This window comes from Acanthochromis polyacanthus, chromosome 10 (assembly GCF_021347895.1).
Source record: "Acanthochromis polyacanthus isolate Apoly-LR-REF ecotype Palm Island chromosome 10, KAUST_Apoly_ChrSc, whole genome shotgun sequence".
NCBI lineage: Eukaryota > Metazoa > Chordata > Actinopteri > Pomacentridae > Acanthochromis > Acanthochromis polyacanthus.
Window position 1 is genome coordinate 22,473,206 of NC_067122.1, and position 19,723 is coordinate 22,492,928.

At 41.9% G+C, this 19,723-nt stretch overlaps 1 protein-coding gene across 2 annotated transcripts; it reads right to left on the minus strand.

Moving 5' to 3' along the window:
- Nucleotides 1–22: 22 nt before the first annotated feature.
- Nucleotides 23–18,912, minus strand: atp7a (ATPase copper transporting alpha). 2 transcript variants are annotated; one of them, XM_022216409.2, is made up of 23 exons: nucleotides 18,627–18,912; nucleotides 17,020–17,150; nucleotides 15,300–15,804; nucleotides 13,697–14,473; nucleotides 11,054–11,269; nucleotides 10,798–10,961; nucleotides 10,393–10,554; nucleotides 10,202–10,278; nucleotides 8,543–8,765; nucleotides 8,180–8,413; nucleotides 7,973–8,064; nucleotides 7,531–7,658; nucleotides 5,701–5,855; nucleotides 5,482–5,616; nucleotides 5,057–5,251; nucleotides 4,670–4,852; nucleotides 4,337–4,550; nucleotides 3,553–3,699; nucleotides 3,322–3,464; nucleotides 2,832–3,035; nucleotides 2,259–2,376; nucleotides 2,047–2,149; nucleotides 23–1,933 (listed from the first exon to the last, which is right to left on the minus strand). In XM_022216409.2, exons 2-23 carry the CDS (start codon nucleotides 17,137–17,139, stop codon nucleotides 1,660–1,662), a joined length of 4,569 nt encoding a protein of 1,522 aa, XP_022072101.2. In that variant the 5' UTR covers nucleotides 17,140–17,150; nucleotides 18,627–18,912; the 3' UTR covers nucleotides 23–1,659. The 2 variants fall into 2 exon arrangements, with proteins under 2 accessions (XP_022072101.2, XP_022072099.2); XM_022216407.2 differs by having other exon boundaries at nucleotides 11,054–11,272.
- Between the last annotated feature and the right edge of the window lie 811 nt (nucleotides 18,913–19,723).

Sequence of the window (19,723 nt, forward strand, 5' to 3'; positions counted from 1 at the left end):
TGCAACGCAGACACAGCAAAGCGAGGTTACAAAAGCATTTTATTCCAAGGCACACAATGTTCAGAAGAACTACAGAAGATAGCACAAATGGACTTGCGTAATATGACTGCACACACATCTGAAGCCCGATGGACGTCTCAACAAAGCATTGCAGAACTGCTACAGAACATAGTGCATCATGGGAAGGCGGCAGGACAAACTGATGCCCCGTTTCATCAGCTAAAAGAAGTACAAGAGAGATTGTGACACAAAAGTTTAAGGAATAGCTGGATTGTAGGAATTTTTCAGCTGATTTGACAATGCGCATAAAAATAGAGAAGCTATAGAAGAAAAAATAAAGCAGGACAGCTTAAAAGCCCGTCTACGATTGCAAAATATAACTGCTGCGATCTCACTTTAACTTCAACGGGATTTTGTGAAGCAACCTACTGGACTTATCAGCATTAGCTTCTCAGTAACTTGTTTGGTGGACCTGCTGGGATGCAGCATGTTTAGTCTGCTCCCCTGGCTTTCAACATGTGTCTTTAATCAAGTGCTACAGTGAGAATCTTATAAAAAACAAATCTGAGGAACAGTAACTCCACATTTACCTACTGCAATGACAAGCAGGACGTAAATGCTTTTGAAGTTTGGCCTTTTCGAAGCAACAGGCAAACACAGGAATCCAAGCACAATGCCATCTATGTAACAGCTTCTGCTGAATTATAAATAATGTTCACATTCTTTGACAGACATCTTGTATCATTGACCGAAGGCGCAGAGACTTCACACAACTATAAAACCAGTATATAGTCGATCTATGACCTCATTTATCTCTGTTCACACTTAGTGCACATTAAGTCCAAGATAACTTCTGTACACTGCTATCTTTGGAATGTGTTGGACTTTGCCAAGGCGGCACTTCAGTTGGCACTTGGGTAACACTGACACACACACTCACTCCACTAGTGTTTGCACAACAATCGGTTTGCAGCTCTGTACAAGGCTTCTTAGATTGACTTCTTAAGCTTAATTTTGCTCAGTAATTAAACATTTTGGGAGATTAAAAACAAATATTGGCATTTGGATTCAACAACTTCATTTGTCACCAAGGATATAATGAAAAAAATAGATAAATAATGATGATATAAATAGTGTGGAATAGAATTATACAACAGTGTTATAATTTTCCAGTTAAGGAAAATGTGATAAAAGATAACTGTGGTGGTCACTCTTACAAGTGGCACCACTGTGTAGAAGTCTTTGGATAGATGGTAGAGATTGTAAGAGCAAATGACCACAGTGGCAGAGAAGATCATAACTCTGCTTCCTGGATGTGGACACCTGCCTCAGCGCTCTGAAGAAGCTTCATGCCCCTGAACAGACGGCGTCAGAGGATCAAAGGGCTGAAGCCTTTGTGTCTCCAAGAGCAGTGACCTCAACAAAATCACCTCAGCATACTCTGAAGTGCATGCGATCAGCTGGTTGAGCTAAAAGAAAACACGGGGCATACAAGCCTTCATCAAGTAAACAGTGCTGCCCTGGGGGCACCTACAGCAGATGGATGGGCCGTTATTCAATGTAACCCTTTCAGCTCAGTGTGGCCTAGCCTTGAATAAATGCAGTTACTGTCGACTTCAGCAAACAAAAGTCTTTGCCGGCCATCTGAGCTCCACATATTCAGCAAAACTCCTCCTCACACAGCGCCTCCCCCACCAGCAGTGAGTGTTTGTCGGGCTCACTGAGCACCAAGCTGTTGAGTGAGTGCTTGTCGGAGCGCAGGGAGTTGATCGAGGCTCTGCTGTAGTTTACAATGCGGTCCAGAAGGCTGAGTTTGGGGGAGGGACGACGCAGCTCGCCCATGCCGATGTGGACGCTGACGTCGGACAGGCTGCCCTGCCGCCTGCTACTACCCAGTCTGGCCTCCAGCTTCTCAGCAGTGGGCTTAGTGTAACTACACAAAGACAAACAGAAAGAGTAGGAATAAAGGTTTGATATGAATATGCTCAGAAGAGAGAAAAACAAAGCGCACAAAAGGAATCGACAAAACATTAAACATCTCATTACCATTTGAGTAGAAGGGAGGACAAAACCACGGAGACAGATGAAAGCGCCATCGCAGCAGAGCCCATCCACGGCTGTAACACCAGTCCAATAGGAAGGAACACACCTGTGAACAGACCACAATCACATTGCTGCTGCGCTCAAAATGATCTGAGCCACTGCTGTCACTATGGTGATGTAATATCAAGTAAACGCTGAAATGGTGCTGTAACTACCAGCAGCAATAGGAATTCCAACCAGGTTGTAGATAAGAGCAAAGACAAAGTTGATCCTGATCCTCTTGACTGTCTTTTTAGAGAGATCGATGCTGCCCACCACGTCCAGCAGGTCGTTCTGCACACCAGACAACAAGAGAGGCTAAATAAGAAGGGCAGCAATATCAGATCATTTATGATTAGTGACAAACTGGAAAAGGACTTTAAACCACATGCCAGCCGAGATACTGCAGCATCTTCTTTGTTCAGGATTTGCAATATTTGAAATCTGTGGCCGTAAACCTGAAGACATTAACGTCTTGTTGCACATTACAACAAAGTCAGACAAAATATGTGACTATTCGTAGCACAGTGAATAAATATAATGGGGTGCAAATGTGCCACATTGAAGAATCGCCTACATTTGATTCTCCTGTATCAACAGTCAGCATGTCAGGGTATCATTAGCATACTGGGATGCAGTGATTCAGACAAGCTGCAGGGCACAAGTGTCATGGTTGGTATTTTCACATTAAGAAACAAAGCGCCAATGCATGAAATGACGTTAAAAATCCCACAAGCCGTAATTCTCACCCTGATCAGCACCACATCAGCAGCCTCTATAGCCACATCTGTCCCCGTTCCTATGGCGATGCCCACGTCAGCCATGGCCAGAGCAGGCGAGTCGTTGACACCGTCACCCACCATGGCCACTCTTTTTCCTTCTTGCTGCAGCTGCTCCACTTTGGCCACCTTGTGGGAGGGAAGAACCTCAGCAAACACCTTCCTGATGCCAACCTTTTGGAAAAGGCACAGAAACACACAAATCATGACGGATTCAGCATTCATTTATCGGCTTTCCAAAGTATGAAACTAAACCTAAGCAAAGCGTCTTGGCTACATTGTGATGTTTTATCAACATGGCTAATATTTCCTTTACCACAACCAGTTTGGTTTAAATTATGAGTTATAGTTTGTGTAAAAGGACAGATTATCACTTTCAAACTAGCATCATGATATCAATATCTAGTGACAAAAACACACAAATAACATCATCGGGTCTTTCTTTAACCACTTTCCATACCTGAGCAGCGATAGCTCGAGCTGTTTTGCTGTTGTCTCCGGTCATCAGGACCACTTCCAGACCCATGTTGGTCAGCGTATGCACTGCCAGCTCGGCTTCTGGTTTCACTGTGTCTGCTATGGCTATCATCGCACACAGCAGGTCTGTGGACAAACACATTTTTTACATTGCAGAGAGCGTTTTCCACATGCAACTTTAAAAGGTAAATATCATATAAAAATGACTACTCACTGTCTACAGCTACTAAAACAGCGGTGCGTCCTCTGCGCTCATGCTCCATCATAGCTTCATCAATGTCAGGTCTGACCTGGAGGCAGTTCCTCCTCATCCACTCTCGATTGCCGATCAGGACGGTGTAGGTGGCTGTCTGGACCAGGCCTGCACACAACGGCAAGAAAACACGAGTGAGTGAAAGACAACTTTACTGTACATGGTTTCTGCAGAAATCAGCCAGTCAAATTTAATGCTTTTTAATACCGTTTTATTGCTGTACTGTGAAAATGTTAATGCCACCACAGTGAACTCAACAAATTACAGGGTTTTTTTGTAAAGATGATTTTTATATGAAATCTGTCCCTACATCTCACCATTTTTGAATCCAGAAACCACCCTTGATCACTCACAGGCTATAGTCATTCCCTAGAATTGCTAAATTTTGCATTTCCCAGCTCTCCTCCACCTGCTCCAGCCTGCCGGCCACTTTAAAAACATCCAGCTTTTGGCAATTATACCCGACCAGGCGCAACAATTATTGCAATGCTTCAGCGTGTTCACACAGATGCACATATCTGACGAATCGTAGTCTATAATTATATATTATTATTGTCAAATATTTTTCTTTAAAACTGCAGAAAGAATTTTTTATGCCACTGAGAATCAAATTGAATGATTTGTAATGCCATTTAAGGCCTTAAGTTTCACAAAATCAACGTAATGGCTATTAATGCTTTTTAATGCCCTGCAGAAACCCTGCTGTAACCACAACAAGGTGTTAGAGCTGAAATTGTCAACATACTCAGCGGCTGTGGGTCCATGATGAGCGGGTGCGAGCTGGTGGACGTCCTGGTGTCACTGATCTGGACGAGGACACTGTTGCGCTGGTTGTTGTCCTCGCTGTCACTGTCCGCCTGTTTCAGCAGAGACTCTGTGTTGCTGACTTGACATCGGACGCCGCAGCCTGGCACTGCCTGGAAATCTGTGCATGTGCCAAGAGACTCTGTGCCAAGCTCCTGCACGCAAACAGCGATCGATTTATAACATTGTACAAATTTAAGTCATGTAAAGGACCGGTCATTTGAAATTTCACCAAAGCAAATTGTCAGGTGTTGAATCGGCTATAAATACCAACCTGTTTACAGTATTTGGTGATAGCTGACCCCAGAGGGTGTTCACTGTTGTTCTCAGCTGTGCCCACAATAGCCAGCAGTCGAGAGCGAGGCATCCTATTCCCTTCCACAACTATCTTGACTTGGATAACCTTCGGAGCGCCGTAAGTGATGGTCCCTGTCTTGTCAAACACCACCGACTGGACCTGCACACAAAAGAAAACATTAGAAAAATCTCAAACCACAGACGATCAGGCTGAATTTATATGTTTTAATCGTGTTTAACATCTTGACTAATGTAGTTGTGTAACCGAAGGCACCAGAACATTCACAATGTGTTTCAACTGACAGCAGGTCTGTAGATAATTGGCTCACTCTACAGGGGTGACAGAACATCATCATTAACACACCTTATGTGCCATCTCGAGTGGCTCCCCTCCCTTTATGAGGATGCCATTTTGGGCTCCGACCCCTGTGCCCACCATGACAGCTGTCGGGGTTGCCAAGCCAAGGGAACAGGGACAGGCGATGCATAACACTGTTATGGAGGCCTGGAAAGCGAAGCGAATCACTGCCTCGGCTTTGGAAATGCTTTTGTCATAACCCTGTAGGCAATGAACAGAACTGTTAGCGTTTCTCCCCAGCTACTAACAAATACTTTAACCTTGAGTGAAGAAAATAATGTTGGTAAATAACAGCAAAAAGCAACAATACCAGATGTTATGACAAAGCAGGGATATTTAGTGGTCTGCAATATTTAAATTAGCAATAGAGACTAATGGTAGTAATTCCATGATATACTTCATAGACGACATTAAGATGGAAAAGAACTCACAGGAAAGTACATCTCCACCAGAGAGAAGTCCAAAAACCCAATGACAATCCAGGCAACCAGTGTGAGAACAGATATGCCAACAATGAAAGGTACAAAGTAGCCACTGATTTTATCAGCATACTGCTGGATGGGAGCCTGAAAAATAAAATGTGAAAAATGTAACTCTTGTTGAGTTTTACCCTCAACGCTGTCAGACACAGTCCAAACAACACAATTCACCTTTGAAGTCTGAGCCTCCTCCACTAGCTTGACAATCTGAGACAGTGTGGTGTCCATGCCAACATGTGTGGCACTGATGAGCAGAGAGCCGTTCTGGTTAATGGAGCCTGCAATCACTGAGCTCCCGGGCTTCTTTGTCACAGGCATGGCCTCCCCTGGAGTCAACAAAGCAACAGCTGATCAGAAAAACAGCGGGGCAAGGTGGTAAGAAACAGGAGCAGGTCATCGGGAGAAAGGACTGCTGCCTTAGAGGAAGACAAAGCTGAAATAATTACTAAAAACTGTTTACTATTTGGAACTCATGTTTTGACATTCTATAATTTTGTTGTGGATGAAAACAGATACTAACAATACAAAAAGTGAAGGTTAATAACTGTTGTGGTTAACTGTGTCAACATTGATACTGTGGAAGACAATACAAGACACATGAAACTAAAGAAAAATGAAAAACAACATGCACAAAACTATAGCACAAAGAGTTTAACTTTAGTATTTACGATATCAGTCATCTGGGTTACAGGTAGGGTGGAGTGATTTAGCTGCATCTTATCACGATATATTGTTTCACGTCAGTTGATATTGATCATTTCTGGTAACTTTTAATGGCCTAATTTTTAATTCTAGTAAAGAACAAAAGAAAAATATTTTAAAAAGACACAAATACAAATTAAAAAGTAGAAGACAAAAGAATGATCTCACCTTGATACACATTAAATGAAGAAACCAAGTAAAATCAACTTTCAGATAAGATGACCACAACATCAATAAGAGGCAACGAACAAACTATTATTAGCAAAAAAATGTTACAAAATGTGTGCAATAAAAAAGTGATCTGTAAACATTGGGTGCACAGGAGGCCAACCAGGGTGAAGCCACCACAGCAAATCAAGGTTCAGGTTGGAGTGGCTGGACCAGGTGTCACCAGACTGAGACCTTTTACTGCACCGGCCTCCATACACACTGAACGTAATTCATCAGCTGTGGGAGCAGACTGCTGGGCGTGTGCTGCTCACATAAAAGTGGTGGGAGGCACAAGGGTGTGGGTGGTTTTTTTTTCCACCACAATGTTCCTGCCAGCTGCAGCCTCCACCATGAGGAGACTGCAGGCACAGACGGAGGCACATGAGGCAAAGGGAAGCATGATGGAGGGAGAGCCACTGAGTCAGAGGGGGGGGACACGTGGGGTTTGTTCATGTAACCAAACTTTGCATTTTGTTATGTATTTTCATGGCACTGTGCAGTATTTAAGGGAAACTATCAAACAGTTTTTTATTGCTTCTGATGTGTCTTTTGCTGGTACATATCACAGCAGGTGTTCAACATGTGCAGACTCTCGCCCCTGCTATGTAGAGAACCACTGCGAGTTCATCCACTGGCTCCTCCTCCCTCAGCAAATCCAGTTCAAAATCCTTTTCATCGCCTGCAAAGCTCTCCACAAGCTGGCTCCCAACTACCTGACTCAACTCCTTCACCGGCAAACCACTCAAACCCTCTGCTCTGAATCTTTCTCCATCTCTGCTCCCACCCTCTGAAAGTCACTCCCCAAAAGCATCAGTGAATTCTCCCCATTCTCCATCTTCAAGAAATCCATAAAGATGCATCTTTCAAACACTGCCCACAGTTTTTAATCACTATCTATATGATCGTTTCTCCATTTGATGAGTTAACTTTTGCGTTCTTGCAAACTATGTAAAATGTCACTGCATAAGTATTATGTATTATTATTGCTACATAGTGTCATCTGAACAGGTTTTTTAGCATATTGTCAACACTTATATCAAGTCAATAAACAACACTGAGGAGATATTTAGTTCAGTCAATGTAGTCGACCTGTGATGAGAGACTCGTCGGCCATGGAATGTCCTTCGATGACCCTCCCATCGACTGGAAACTTCCCTCCAGGAACAACTTTCACCACATCGCCCCTCTGCACCAGTTCAACATCCACCTGCTCCTCACTGGAACACACATGAACAGAAAACAGTGTAAATATTACTGGTACTATAATTATTACTTGTTAAATAAAGACCAGTGTCATTTTGCATAAAATAGACAAACTAGGCTTGCAATCCTGAAAAAACATTAAATTACCATATCGAGATATTTTGCTGAGACTTTGTGTATGCTTGCATTACTTTCTCTTTGCAGCTTTGGTTATGTTGTATCTTTTATCTGACATTTTAACTGCAATCATTTAGATAAGCTGCATTCAAAACCAACCGAAGACATGAAAGTTTCTTGTAAATGAATTGAATATAGAGAGAAAAAATACCTGAGAATAGATTTATCACTGCCGAGAGTGACGACTGTGGCCTCAGTAGCTTGTAAAGACATCAGTTTGGACAAAGCCTCGGAGGTCTTGCTCTGGAAGGCAGCAGAAAAAATAATTTAATGGTGACTAGCGCATACTATGAAGGTGGTAGATTTCTAAAAAGTTACTCGAAACGTTATAGACGTCAATAAACGCAATGAGCTGAACCTTGGCTATTTGTTCCAGCCACCGTCCCAGAGAGATGAAGACAAACAGCATAGGCGGCGTGTCGAAGAACGTGATGGGGTTGATTTTTGCCTTCTCTGCCATGGCCACTACTAGGACGACCAGTGAGTAGCTGAAAGCTATGGAGGTGGCCAGAACTATCAGAACATCCATGTTGGCAGACTTGTGTTTCACTGCTTTGTAGGCTTGAATGTAGAAGTAGCGACCTCCAATAAACTGAGGAGAGGGAAAACAGAAAAGCTTGCATTCACCAGACCACAAACATCCATTCTTTTCAATCTACAAACGTGCTACTAAAATTTCCCTATCGTCTTTCTGGGAGTGCAGTTAATCCTGGTGATTTACCTGAACAGGTACACAGAAGAGGAAGGAGAGGAGGTTCATGATGGAGAGGCCTGGGAGCAGCTGTCTCTCCAGGAACATGGTAGAGTGGTAATGGTTGAGGTCCTCTGTTGTTGAGTTGTGCTGATGTGAAACATTCATCTGGTGGTCCATGATAATCATGTACATCATCATTCCCATCACAGGCACGCAGAAAATCAAGCTTACGAAGAAAGATTTCCTCCATCTTAGAGAGTGAAGACATTTGTGTGTCAGTGATAGATTAATTTCATTTATCATACAGTGTTTAATTCTCCTTACTGAGGAGGAAAGCAATAAAGTATTAAGCCACAACTAGTACATATACATGACTGAACAAATCTACACATTTAAGCCCGTAACAATTATCTAAATTCCTACAATCATTTTGAATAAAGAATAGTCTTGTTTCCATTCACCTGTACACAACTGGGTGAAGCAAAGAAATATCATATTTCAATCTCTGTTTTGTTGTCTTTATTTTCCAATGTCAAAACTTACAGCATCGCTAAGGCAAAATTTTGGTTTAAAATAAAGCGAAAAATGAGATTCTTATAAATTCATGGGGGCAAATTGTCGGGATAGCATCTAAAAGTCGTTGGTGCCAGTTTCGCTAATCTTAGACTAATAAATACATAACTTGAATATAAAAAAGCAATTAACCCTTTTAGCTTCAGTGTACCGCCGGCGGTACACCTACTAATTTGCATAGGAATTTCAAGAATGTCCGACGGGTGCAAACGCGATTATACAAACACTATACACCGATGGAAAGCTTAGATTCTCATGAATCCGCCGGTATAAACCACTTTCAGATGCGATTACCACAGCGGGTGAGAAAAACACATTTGTCCGACAAAAACAAATATTCATCCATCCGTTCTCTATACACGGCTTCAACGCACACAGCGCGACTCACATTTCCGGGTTTATTATTACACACAAAAAAAAGATTCCACAAAAAACGGCCATAATCCAACCTTTTACATCAGATGACACAAGCCAGTAAACTATTTTGTCCAAAACATGTCCTGAAGTCGGTATAAAATCCCCGAATCGGTCGTTTTCAAGGAAATGCACCTCCCGATGCGCGTCCAATATTCCCCGTATTTTTCATAATTTTTTTATTTAAAAATAGAATATTAGCGATTTTTTGTACTGAAAACGGCTGGAATTGACTGAAGCTTAAAGGGTTAAATCCTAAATCAAAATTACTTTATGACAAATAATTGATAACTAAAATTTGATGATCATGGCAGCCCTTCAGATATACCACTATATAAAGCGCTATCAGTGTCCCACATGGCCAAATATATCTTCATGTTTCAAAACATTAGTCTAACTAGAGTCCAACTTTTATAGTGTTAAAGAAGAGCACAAATGGTCAAAGCAGTACTACATTCTAGAAAAAGTGGTTGCTACAATAACAGAGTTGACTAAGTAATGTGGAGGCAATCCCAACTCTTTACAAGTGTTTTTAGTCAGACCTAAAAACAGAAGCTTTTTCTGAGAAAAATCAGACAAATTGTTGAGTCACCATTTAAGTACCTTCAACCCCCAGTTAAATATGGAAACATACATAACACATGAACAGAGTTAGAACTGAAGATGTGGATTAGAGAATATAGAAAAAATGCTACTCACTGTCGAATCTCCTTGCTGTGGTCCAGGTGACTGGCAGTACGGTCCCTCTTCACCAAAGACGCTTCAAACCCGAGGTTCTACAAACAAGAGTCAAACTGCAGATCAGTCCTCAAGTCTTTGTGATTAAGCACTTCAGATATATGAAATGACTTCACAGATTCGAGCACAAATAACAGAAGCAGTAGCGGTACCTCGATCAGCTTGATGATGTCTCGTGGCCCTATAATTTCTGAGTCGTACTTTATGTGTGCTTTGTTGGTTGCCAAGGCAACTGAGGCATATATAATCCCCTTTTCTCTCATAAGGCTCGATTCGATTTTGTGAACACAAGAGGCACACGTCATTCCCCTGACCTGAAAGAAGGTGAAGAAGCAGTGAAGTAGATAAAGAAGCAGAAACATAGTCATGAAGGTCTGGAGTGAGTAACTCAGTAGATGATAACCTTCATCTGCTAAATGCAAGCTTATATATTCTTTATAGGTAGTTACAGAAATGTATATTTATGGCTTTTATATAGTGGAAATAAACTACTGCTGAACACATCTTGCTTTCTTAATACAACAACAAAAATTCAATGCAGCATCACACTGACTCACCACTAGTTCCAGGTTTCCATCTGAACCTTCATAGTCTTCCATAACGGAGGCGGTGAAGCCCAGCTCTCTCACACACTCAGCTATCTTCATAGGGTCGATGACGTCGGGATTATAACGGACCTCTGCTTTACTGGCCATCAGTGCCACCAGAACAGAGTTGATACCTGCGCAACATTTTAGATTTTCTCTTTAGCTGCTAACAAAAGCAATGAGATACGACCGAAAGTGTTGGAATAAAATTACAAAATTTACCCACCAGGTTCATTCTTGAGGTTCCGCTCAATGTTTGACACACAAGAAGCACAGGTCATCCCTCCAATCTGGATGTAGCATTTAGAGTGCACCTCACCGCTGCTGCGTCCCTGGGTGGCTTCCTTGACTAGGTCATTATCCAGCTCTTTACTTTTGATTGGTGGCGTACTTGAAGATTTTGCCATAATGGGATCTGACGCAGGCAGCAGAGAGTTGGTCTCTGCTTATAAGAAATTGTAAGTATTAAAGGAAAGCATAAATTTGTAGGTAAATCTACAGATACCACAGTTTAACTTTAGAATATCTAATCTAGCAATTTTCTAAACAAGTCACTAGACAAAACTGTTATATCCATTATACTAAGTAGTTGACTATAAAGGCCAATTCATGTTTGTAAGCTACCTAAGTTTGCAAGGGTCTACATCCACACAGCCTAAAATCTGACCACATGTATCGTCCACAAGGCCGCAGACTAAATGTGAACTGGGAAAACAAATGATGCTTAAAACAAAAGCATCTTATCAGGAGAAGCTGTGCACCCTCTATCATCAACACTTTTATGGTTTTATATGTACATACTACTACTTTAAAAGAGCTGTAACTGAGGAAGTTGTTGGAGGTGTTTAAGACATAAGACTTGTACATGCTTTTTAATTAATGGTACCCAAACGCAACAAAAGTTCAAAATTCTCCACAAAGCCTGTGCTATGTTTGTCCACTGTGCACGACACACCTCAACAACAATCACTGACAGGATGCGACAGTGTAATCTGTAAGGAGCTGCTATATGCTGTAAGAAGTCCAAAGTCACAGCCAGCCGTTTAGAAATGTCCACAGGAGCCCTGTGTGTTTATTCATGTCAGTGTGATGAGAAATGTGACTGCTTAGCACAGGGGTCGGCAACCTTTAACACTCAAAGAGCCATTTCGACCCGTTTCCCACAGAAAAGAAAACACAGAGAGCCGCAAAAACCTTTAGGCATTTAAAATGAAGACAACACTGCATATATCGCTTTTTACCTCTGCGCCCTTGTTAATTTTGACTAATTAATTAATAAAAAAAATAATGCATTAAAAAAAATAAAGTATTTAACCGCACCTTTCTCAGTTCCCAAATTTCTGGCACATCGATAACACTGATGAACACTCCAGCCAGGTAGGTAGCGCTAATGAACCTAAAGTCTGTTTTCCAGCTGTGAGGAAGATTCACAGGATGCACTGTCAGCGCACAACAAAGTTTGGTGAACAGTGATTGAAGACGAGAACACTCTGAGTGTGTTGAGCAGAAAGTTTCTTTTAAAAATCTTCCTGATGGCAGCTTGGATAAAAACGTGGTTATTTGGAAATTGTGTAACAACTAGTTTTCTGATCACCGCAGCACTTCAAGCCGGTGTATCCATCCCATAATAGACCACTTTTCGAGATGCTAAAGGTGCTTGAGTTCACAAAAAGCTTTAAAATATTGAATATTATCGCGACAAATGAACTTTGAGTTTGCAGTAGTCTGTAAATGTAATAGACAGATAAATATAAATGAAATATTCTTGTGCAGGAATCTGCTGTGAAGGCGGAGACGTGCGGCGGTGGTGTATTTGCGCCAATAAAAAAGAAAGAAATTTGAAGGAGCGACAGCTAGGATTTAGGAATGGTGGCCCGCCGCTGCTGAATGAATGTAGAGCAAACACTGGGATCCGAAGATCAACAGGACTCCAAATGAATACACTGTTCACCTTTCCTGCTCAGCTCTCCCGACCGTGGTCAGGAGGCCCAGGGGAGGACAGTTCTCCAGGGCCGAAGTTATTGTTGTTACTTCGGGGTTAACCCCCTTCACTTCCTCAGCAGTCGTAGAAGGCAAAGACACAGGAGCCCGGCCTTATTGAAGAATACTGCAGCCTTTATTGCGAATTAACAGCGGCTGAACCATACAGTTGCGCTAACCCAGCAGCTACACACCTCTTCTCTCTTACACCCCGAACCGACTGTCATCTTCCTCACTAGCGCTGCATTCAGGGTCGCTCGGACATCTCGCTCTCCCTCACACACACACACACACACACACACACACACACACACACACACACACACACACACACACACACACACACACACACACACACACACACACACACACACACACACACACACACACACACACACACACACACACACACACACACACACACACACACACACACACACACACACGCTGCTCTCTCTCCTTCTCTCATAATAGAGCCACACACACTCATAACAACACGCAGGCCGGCGAGTGTCGGAGATTGACGGCTGGGACGCATATTGACAGACAAAAATTAAGACGTTTTATTTTGATGTTACAAGATCACAATAATCTTCAAATTTAGAATTAAATTTTTAAAACTAACAAACTAAAATAAAAGAAATTTTAATTAAATAGCCTGCTGATTATTCATTTTCCAAAGCTACAGGGAGCCGCAACAGAGGGACGAAAGTGCCGCATGCGGCTCTGGAGCCGCGGGGTGCCGACCCCTGGCTTAGCAGATCAACGAGTGCCTATTGTTGTATTAATAGAATCATGTGTGCATAAGTTCTCAAAGGCCGCATTGGTCTGACCATGTGGAGGCAGAAAACATCAACTGACCTCAAGACCACACAATCCATCCCCTTACCTGGAAGGAAGGCATCGAAGCCCATGTCCTCTATGGCCTCCCTCAGCTCCTCTGGTGTGGTCAGGAGGGGATCATACTCAAAGATCCCCTGATGATCAGCCAGAGAGACCTGGGCTGACGTCACACCTTTCCTTTGGGAGATCATGCCTTCAATGGACTGGACACAGGAGTTGCATGTCATGCCCTCAATGTGAATATGAACTACAGATGCCAGAGGCTGGATAAAACAAGGCTGGGAGGCAGCAGGTTTGGCCTGGGTTGCTCTTGTAGGTTGCGATGATGATGAGGCAGGCGTAGGCAATGTGGATACAGGGCTGAGAGGTTCAGAGGCGCCCCAGGGTTGAGTCTTAAAGTTTCCTGGAGGCAGTGCCTCAATTGCTTGCTGCAGCTGAGTCACTGTGACCTTGAGAGGATCATAGCAGATGGAGGCCTTCTCGTTCTCCAGGGAGACCTCCACAGAGGAAACACCAGGCAGCATTGAGATATTGTCTTGAATATTGACCACACAGGAACGGCAGTGCATGCCTTTCACCTTGAGCATGGCAAGTGTTGTGTCGATGAAGATTTCTGTCTCCTCTGATGTTTCTGATGGTGAGGAAATTGTTGGTTTTTGGGAATCAACAAAACGTTCGACTTCACCGGGAGACAGCTGCAGAGGGCGTGGCTTTGACTTGACAAAGGCATTGAAGCCCGCCACAGCAATCTGATCGATGATGGTTTGGACAGTAATGAGGTAAGGCAAATACACGATTGTAGCTTCCTGAGATTGTAAAACAACTGTGAAAGATAAAAAACACGGGTAAAGTTAAAATACAAACACAAAGTCAAACAAAGACTATTTCACAAGAACAGGAAGTGACTGTGTATGAATAGCAGACACTGATGTTAGCAAGCAATCAGGCACATAAAATACAACTTCTAATTCACTATTAGAACATTCATAAAATTTGTACAACTTAAGCATTCAGTTGTGCCATACAAGTTTGTTAGTTTAGGATCCTGAAGAGCTTTAGCACGAAGCACTCAGGGCTGCAAAACTCTAGTACAACCTCAGTAAGAAATTCATGCTGGCTGAAATAATGAAATATTATAAATTTCAATTTGGAGTCTGTTATAAAGAGACTGTTGGTTCTGATCAACCCAAACATCAAGGATTGTTGTATAGTTTTAGGCAGGTTTAATGTGGAATGTGAACAAGACAAAACTGCAAGATCAGCTTCTGGCTCCATGTCTTTGACATATGCCTTCCAGTACCAGCAAAAAATGTCTGACCAAATCATGTATCTAGAATACACAGCATACAGCTGTCTGCACACACAGGCACTTTAAACACAATGGCAGTTCTGCACTCAGCAAACATAATCCTATCTGTCTACTTGTCACTCCTTCCAACAATACCAGTGGACAGATTTCATGAGTCATAGTCAAATCCGACTAAGCACTTCTCAGTAGTGAAGCTACAGAGAGCCTGACTGATAGACAATGACATGACACCTGTGGTATATAAAAGACATGGAAAGCAGCAGCTGTGTTACAACATCTCTCCTAACTCAGACAGTGAAGTCATATATCCCTTAAGTTGCGAAAAGGACGAGGATATCACCTTTGATCTTTTCAATCCCTTTCAGTTTTCCGATCTTCCCTTCAATGGTGGTAGTGCAGGAGTGACACGTCATTCCTTCAACACGCAACTTCAAGAATGCCACCCCACCTCCCATGGTGGGGGATGGTGGGAGGCTTAGGCCTTTATGTATAGGGCTTCTGGGAGCAGGGACCTCCAGAGGTGTTACACTGGGCACCACTTCAGTCAGCTGCTGTGTGGAAATCAGTGAGGGAACAAAGGTGACAGCAAGACCCATCTGGGGCAGGTGCTCTCTGACATCCAGGACTCCCTGAATTTGTGATAGCTTCTCCAAAGCTTCTTGTTGGGCGGCAGGTGTCAGGCCTGAGGTGGAGATCAGCTGGGTATCTATAGAAATGGGTGTGGCTTCAGTGCCCTCTGGTACGCTTGACTCAAAGCCCATGTCCTCGATGGCCTCTGACAGAGACTCTGGGCTTTGTTGGCTGTGGTCAAATATGACAGTAGCATTCTTCTTCTCTAATGACACCTATAAAATAAATGTCAAGTTATGGTTTAAAATTTGACTGTAACACAGAGCATGTTAATAAAACGTGAAGAACAAAAATCAGATAGGATGAATAAGTTCATCCGTCAACAGTTATATCTAAGCTGAGTTTATTATTCTACTAATAATTACATAAATTAAAAATAAAGATGCTGTAGATATCTTTCTCTTTCCTAAAAACTGGTTTACTAGCTTATACCAAAAAGGGTGGGTTCAGTATGTTACTATAACTTACTGTGTTGTCAGTTCAAAGTGTTTTTAGATCATTTACAAAGGAAGGACATCCTTGCTTTATGTGATCATATCCACTCCTGTTTCTATCTAATGCCATTTTACTTTTATACTGTGAATCTGCCGTCTTATCAATGAACCTTTATTACAAAAAAGGGTAAAATGAGTCAGTGGCTTGGGTAAGATTTCAGCATGTTTCGTCAGAATGATGACCCTCAGCTTTCCTCCTTCAGCAAGAAAGAAACATGTGACACAGTGAAGGATCACCTGACTTAGCCATAAGTTATAAACCACAGTGGGGGTTTAGCAGTGAGTGCGGCTGACTGCTTGTTGGATTAACCTTTTCTTTCTGCGAATGAGAGGACAATGACTTCTACCATGAAAAATCAATTCACTACTTGAAGATCATGTCTGTATCAACATAAAACAATCCAGACACTAAATTCGCTTACGATACAATGACGTTTCCTTTGGGTACAGAGCATATATCGACCTGCTGTCACAGTCCTGCAAAGGGCAGAGCACTATCTGGAACACACTATTGCATTATTTTCTCATTTAACCTCAGCCTGAGGGGTAAACACACAATAAACAAAACAGCAGACCACAACCATTGCAATTAAGTCGTCTCTCATGGGTAGATTGATGTTACTTAGCTGTAAATCGGACCAGCAAGTCCCGAGGGAGTAAGACTTGGGCATTTATTAAAACCTGAAGTGGGTGGAAACTTTTAGTTAATATAATAATGTGTACATATGTGCCTTGTCCACAGCATCCTATAATTATATTGTGAAATACAGACTGCATTGTTACAACATCTGTGGGAATATCAAATCTTACATTTAACCTGGAAGTGCCGTGCAAGAAGGTCTAAGTCAGCAGATTTTAAGAAGTGCACTTCAACATTTCTTGAAAAACTTATTGTTGCATGGCAGTAAGTTTATAATTAATTTTATAGTCATTTACCTTAATATGCATCACTCCACGTAGGGACCCGATCCGCTGCTCTATGGACTGGACACAAGAGCCACATGTCATACCCTCCACCCCAAGGGACACTGAACACAGGTTGACTGTCTGTGTCATGATTGCTTTGCCTAAAAGCACAAAAGAAGAATAAAACCTTTTGTCAAACATACAGCTGCAAGTCTTTAGCTTTAAAACAAGAACACAGAGGGAAAAGATCACAGGAGCAAGTGGTCAAAGACACACGTAAGTTCTTCCCTCAAGACCAAAAACTGGTTGTTTAAGCATATCATGGTCAGAAAAAATAAAAAAACAACACATGATATACATTTGTAATACACATGAGCCTGTTAAAAAAACCTTTATAATATTTATTACGGAATTGTGGGACTCAATAGCTGTGAGAAAGCGTTTCACTAAAAAAGCTGCCTCCTGAAATACATTTCAAAAAAGAAAACAGAATGCCCCACCCTTTTCAAAAGGAATTAATACAATTTCTATTACCATTTCTATATTAAGGGTCAAACTGGCATATCTGATATCACATAAGCTGCTACAAAGAAAGACAGGACAAAGCAAACTTGGAGTTGCACATAGGCATCAAACTGAACAAATGAATGTAAACTGTAACCACTACTTGCACTTCTGCACAGTGACTTGCCAAAAAAAAAAAACGGGAAGCAAACAAGGCGTCTTTGTATAAGAATGTAAGAAATTCTTAACAACTGAGAAAGATGAATATTTTTTTGGTTGCATGGGATAATTTCAAACTGCAGTTATCAAGATTAAAACTTGATGCCATCCATCCATTACAATACTGAACTGACAGATAATATACAGTTTCAAGAAGATTGTAAGGTACATTGTTGTCTTTAAAAATCGTGGCAAGGGGCCAGCTCAGCTGAAATATGATCTTTGTCAGTCTATCCTGGGCTTTGAGTAACACTTGCCACACCAACACAAGGCCACCTAAGACCTCAATATCAATCTTAATAGCTGTTTTGGTTGTAACTATAAACATAATAATAAATAATGGATCAAACACTCCTCAGATCCGACAACAGTTTCATCTGAGACACAGGAATGTCACAAAAGACCTGGTATACAACCAGAAAGAACTGGGTTTCGACTAGAAACACCGAGGGACAAATGAAATGTCAGACACGACAAATGCAGTTCAGTCACTATTACGTTAACAATCCAAACATTAAGGTGTTTTTTTAATCCTTCTCCAGGGTGATACGGTTATCTAACAGATATATTTAAGTACAGGAAAACTTCACTATATACATTTTGTAACGTTAGTTTAGTGTTTTATGACAGTTGAGTTGTTAATACTCGTGTATTTAGCTTAGCTCAGGTTAAGCCAGCTACCAGATAGTTAGCTTGACTAGGCTAATTAATAACTTAAACTTCATGCTACCGCAGAAACTGTAACTGTTAGCGGCCGTTTGCTTATCGCTAAACTCACAAAACGATGTATATTTTACCTAAAGCCAGCTAAGGTGTCAACAAGAAACAACCAATTACACGTCGAGAAAAAAAATATTCAGTTAAAATCACGGCTGTCGGAAAAGTTAGCGAGAGAAGAAAAACACAAATCTTACCTGGACTGTTGAACGGGAGAAACCAGTTAGCTACAGGCTACCGAAGCTAGCTGTCACTGTGGCTAAAAGAAGCTAGCCAGCTAGCTAGCATCTTCTCCTCATCCTACGTTGGGGTCCAGTGAACGGACACGTCCTGGCATCGTGCTGAACGTGTGGCACAGCGGAGAGTGTTGAACGGAGAGTTTTAGCCCACTGTTATCACAAAACGCAGCTATGTGGAGCAGTTTTGCTGCTTCTCCTCATGCCGAGGTGACTGACGGGCTGGTGCGTCAGTGTCTGGAGGCGGAGCTCCGTACGGGGAAGCGATGGTAATAATTGGGTATTTTTACCCTGGATTGCCCGTAAAGGCTATATTTACTACAGCTATTATCCTAAACTAGTAACTATCTGTTATATAAGGAGTGCTTGGATATTATTATATTATAATTTGCACATTAGGCATAGTTTCTGATATATTTTTTGAAGCAGACACAGTTTAAAGAGAAAGATGAGCCTAGCAGACAAAGCTCGGGGCTAATTAAATAGATTTATTTTGAGAGGCCTCGTCTCCTTAATTGTTTCCTTATTCACTTGATCAGATGGGGCCACCTCTGGGTGACACAATAAAACCAACAGACATAACTAAATTTCAAGAATCTCATTAAGCTGTTGTAGGATAGATGCTGGCAACTGTGTCAATATGAGTTAAAGGCCCCATATAGTGCAAATCCATTTTTATTGTGTTTTGTGGCCCTTCTAACCTTGGGGGTAGAAAGTAAAAGCTGGTAAGATATAAAGACATTTACTTTTGTCCTTTCTCAAGCCATCCCATGCCTAAAAAGTCTCCCAGATCGACAAGGCAGTGACAATTTTACTGAGCTGCTAGGATCAATAGTCATCAAACTGAAACTTGGCATACTCCTACCCCCTCACCACTCACAGTGAGCGGCTGCTTCTCAGTCCACGTTTGTTTGCTCTCTAGAGAAGCTTCTGTTAACTCTAACATGTCATCAGATGTTTTGCTGTTTGCTCCAAGAACAAACACAAGAGTTTTCCTCAGAATCAGAGGAACTGAAGACCCAGTGGATTACTTTTATTATTACTTTTGATTGTATGTG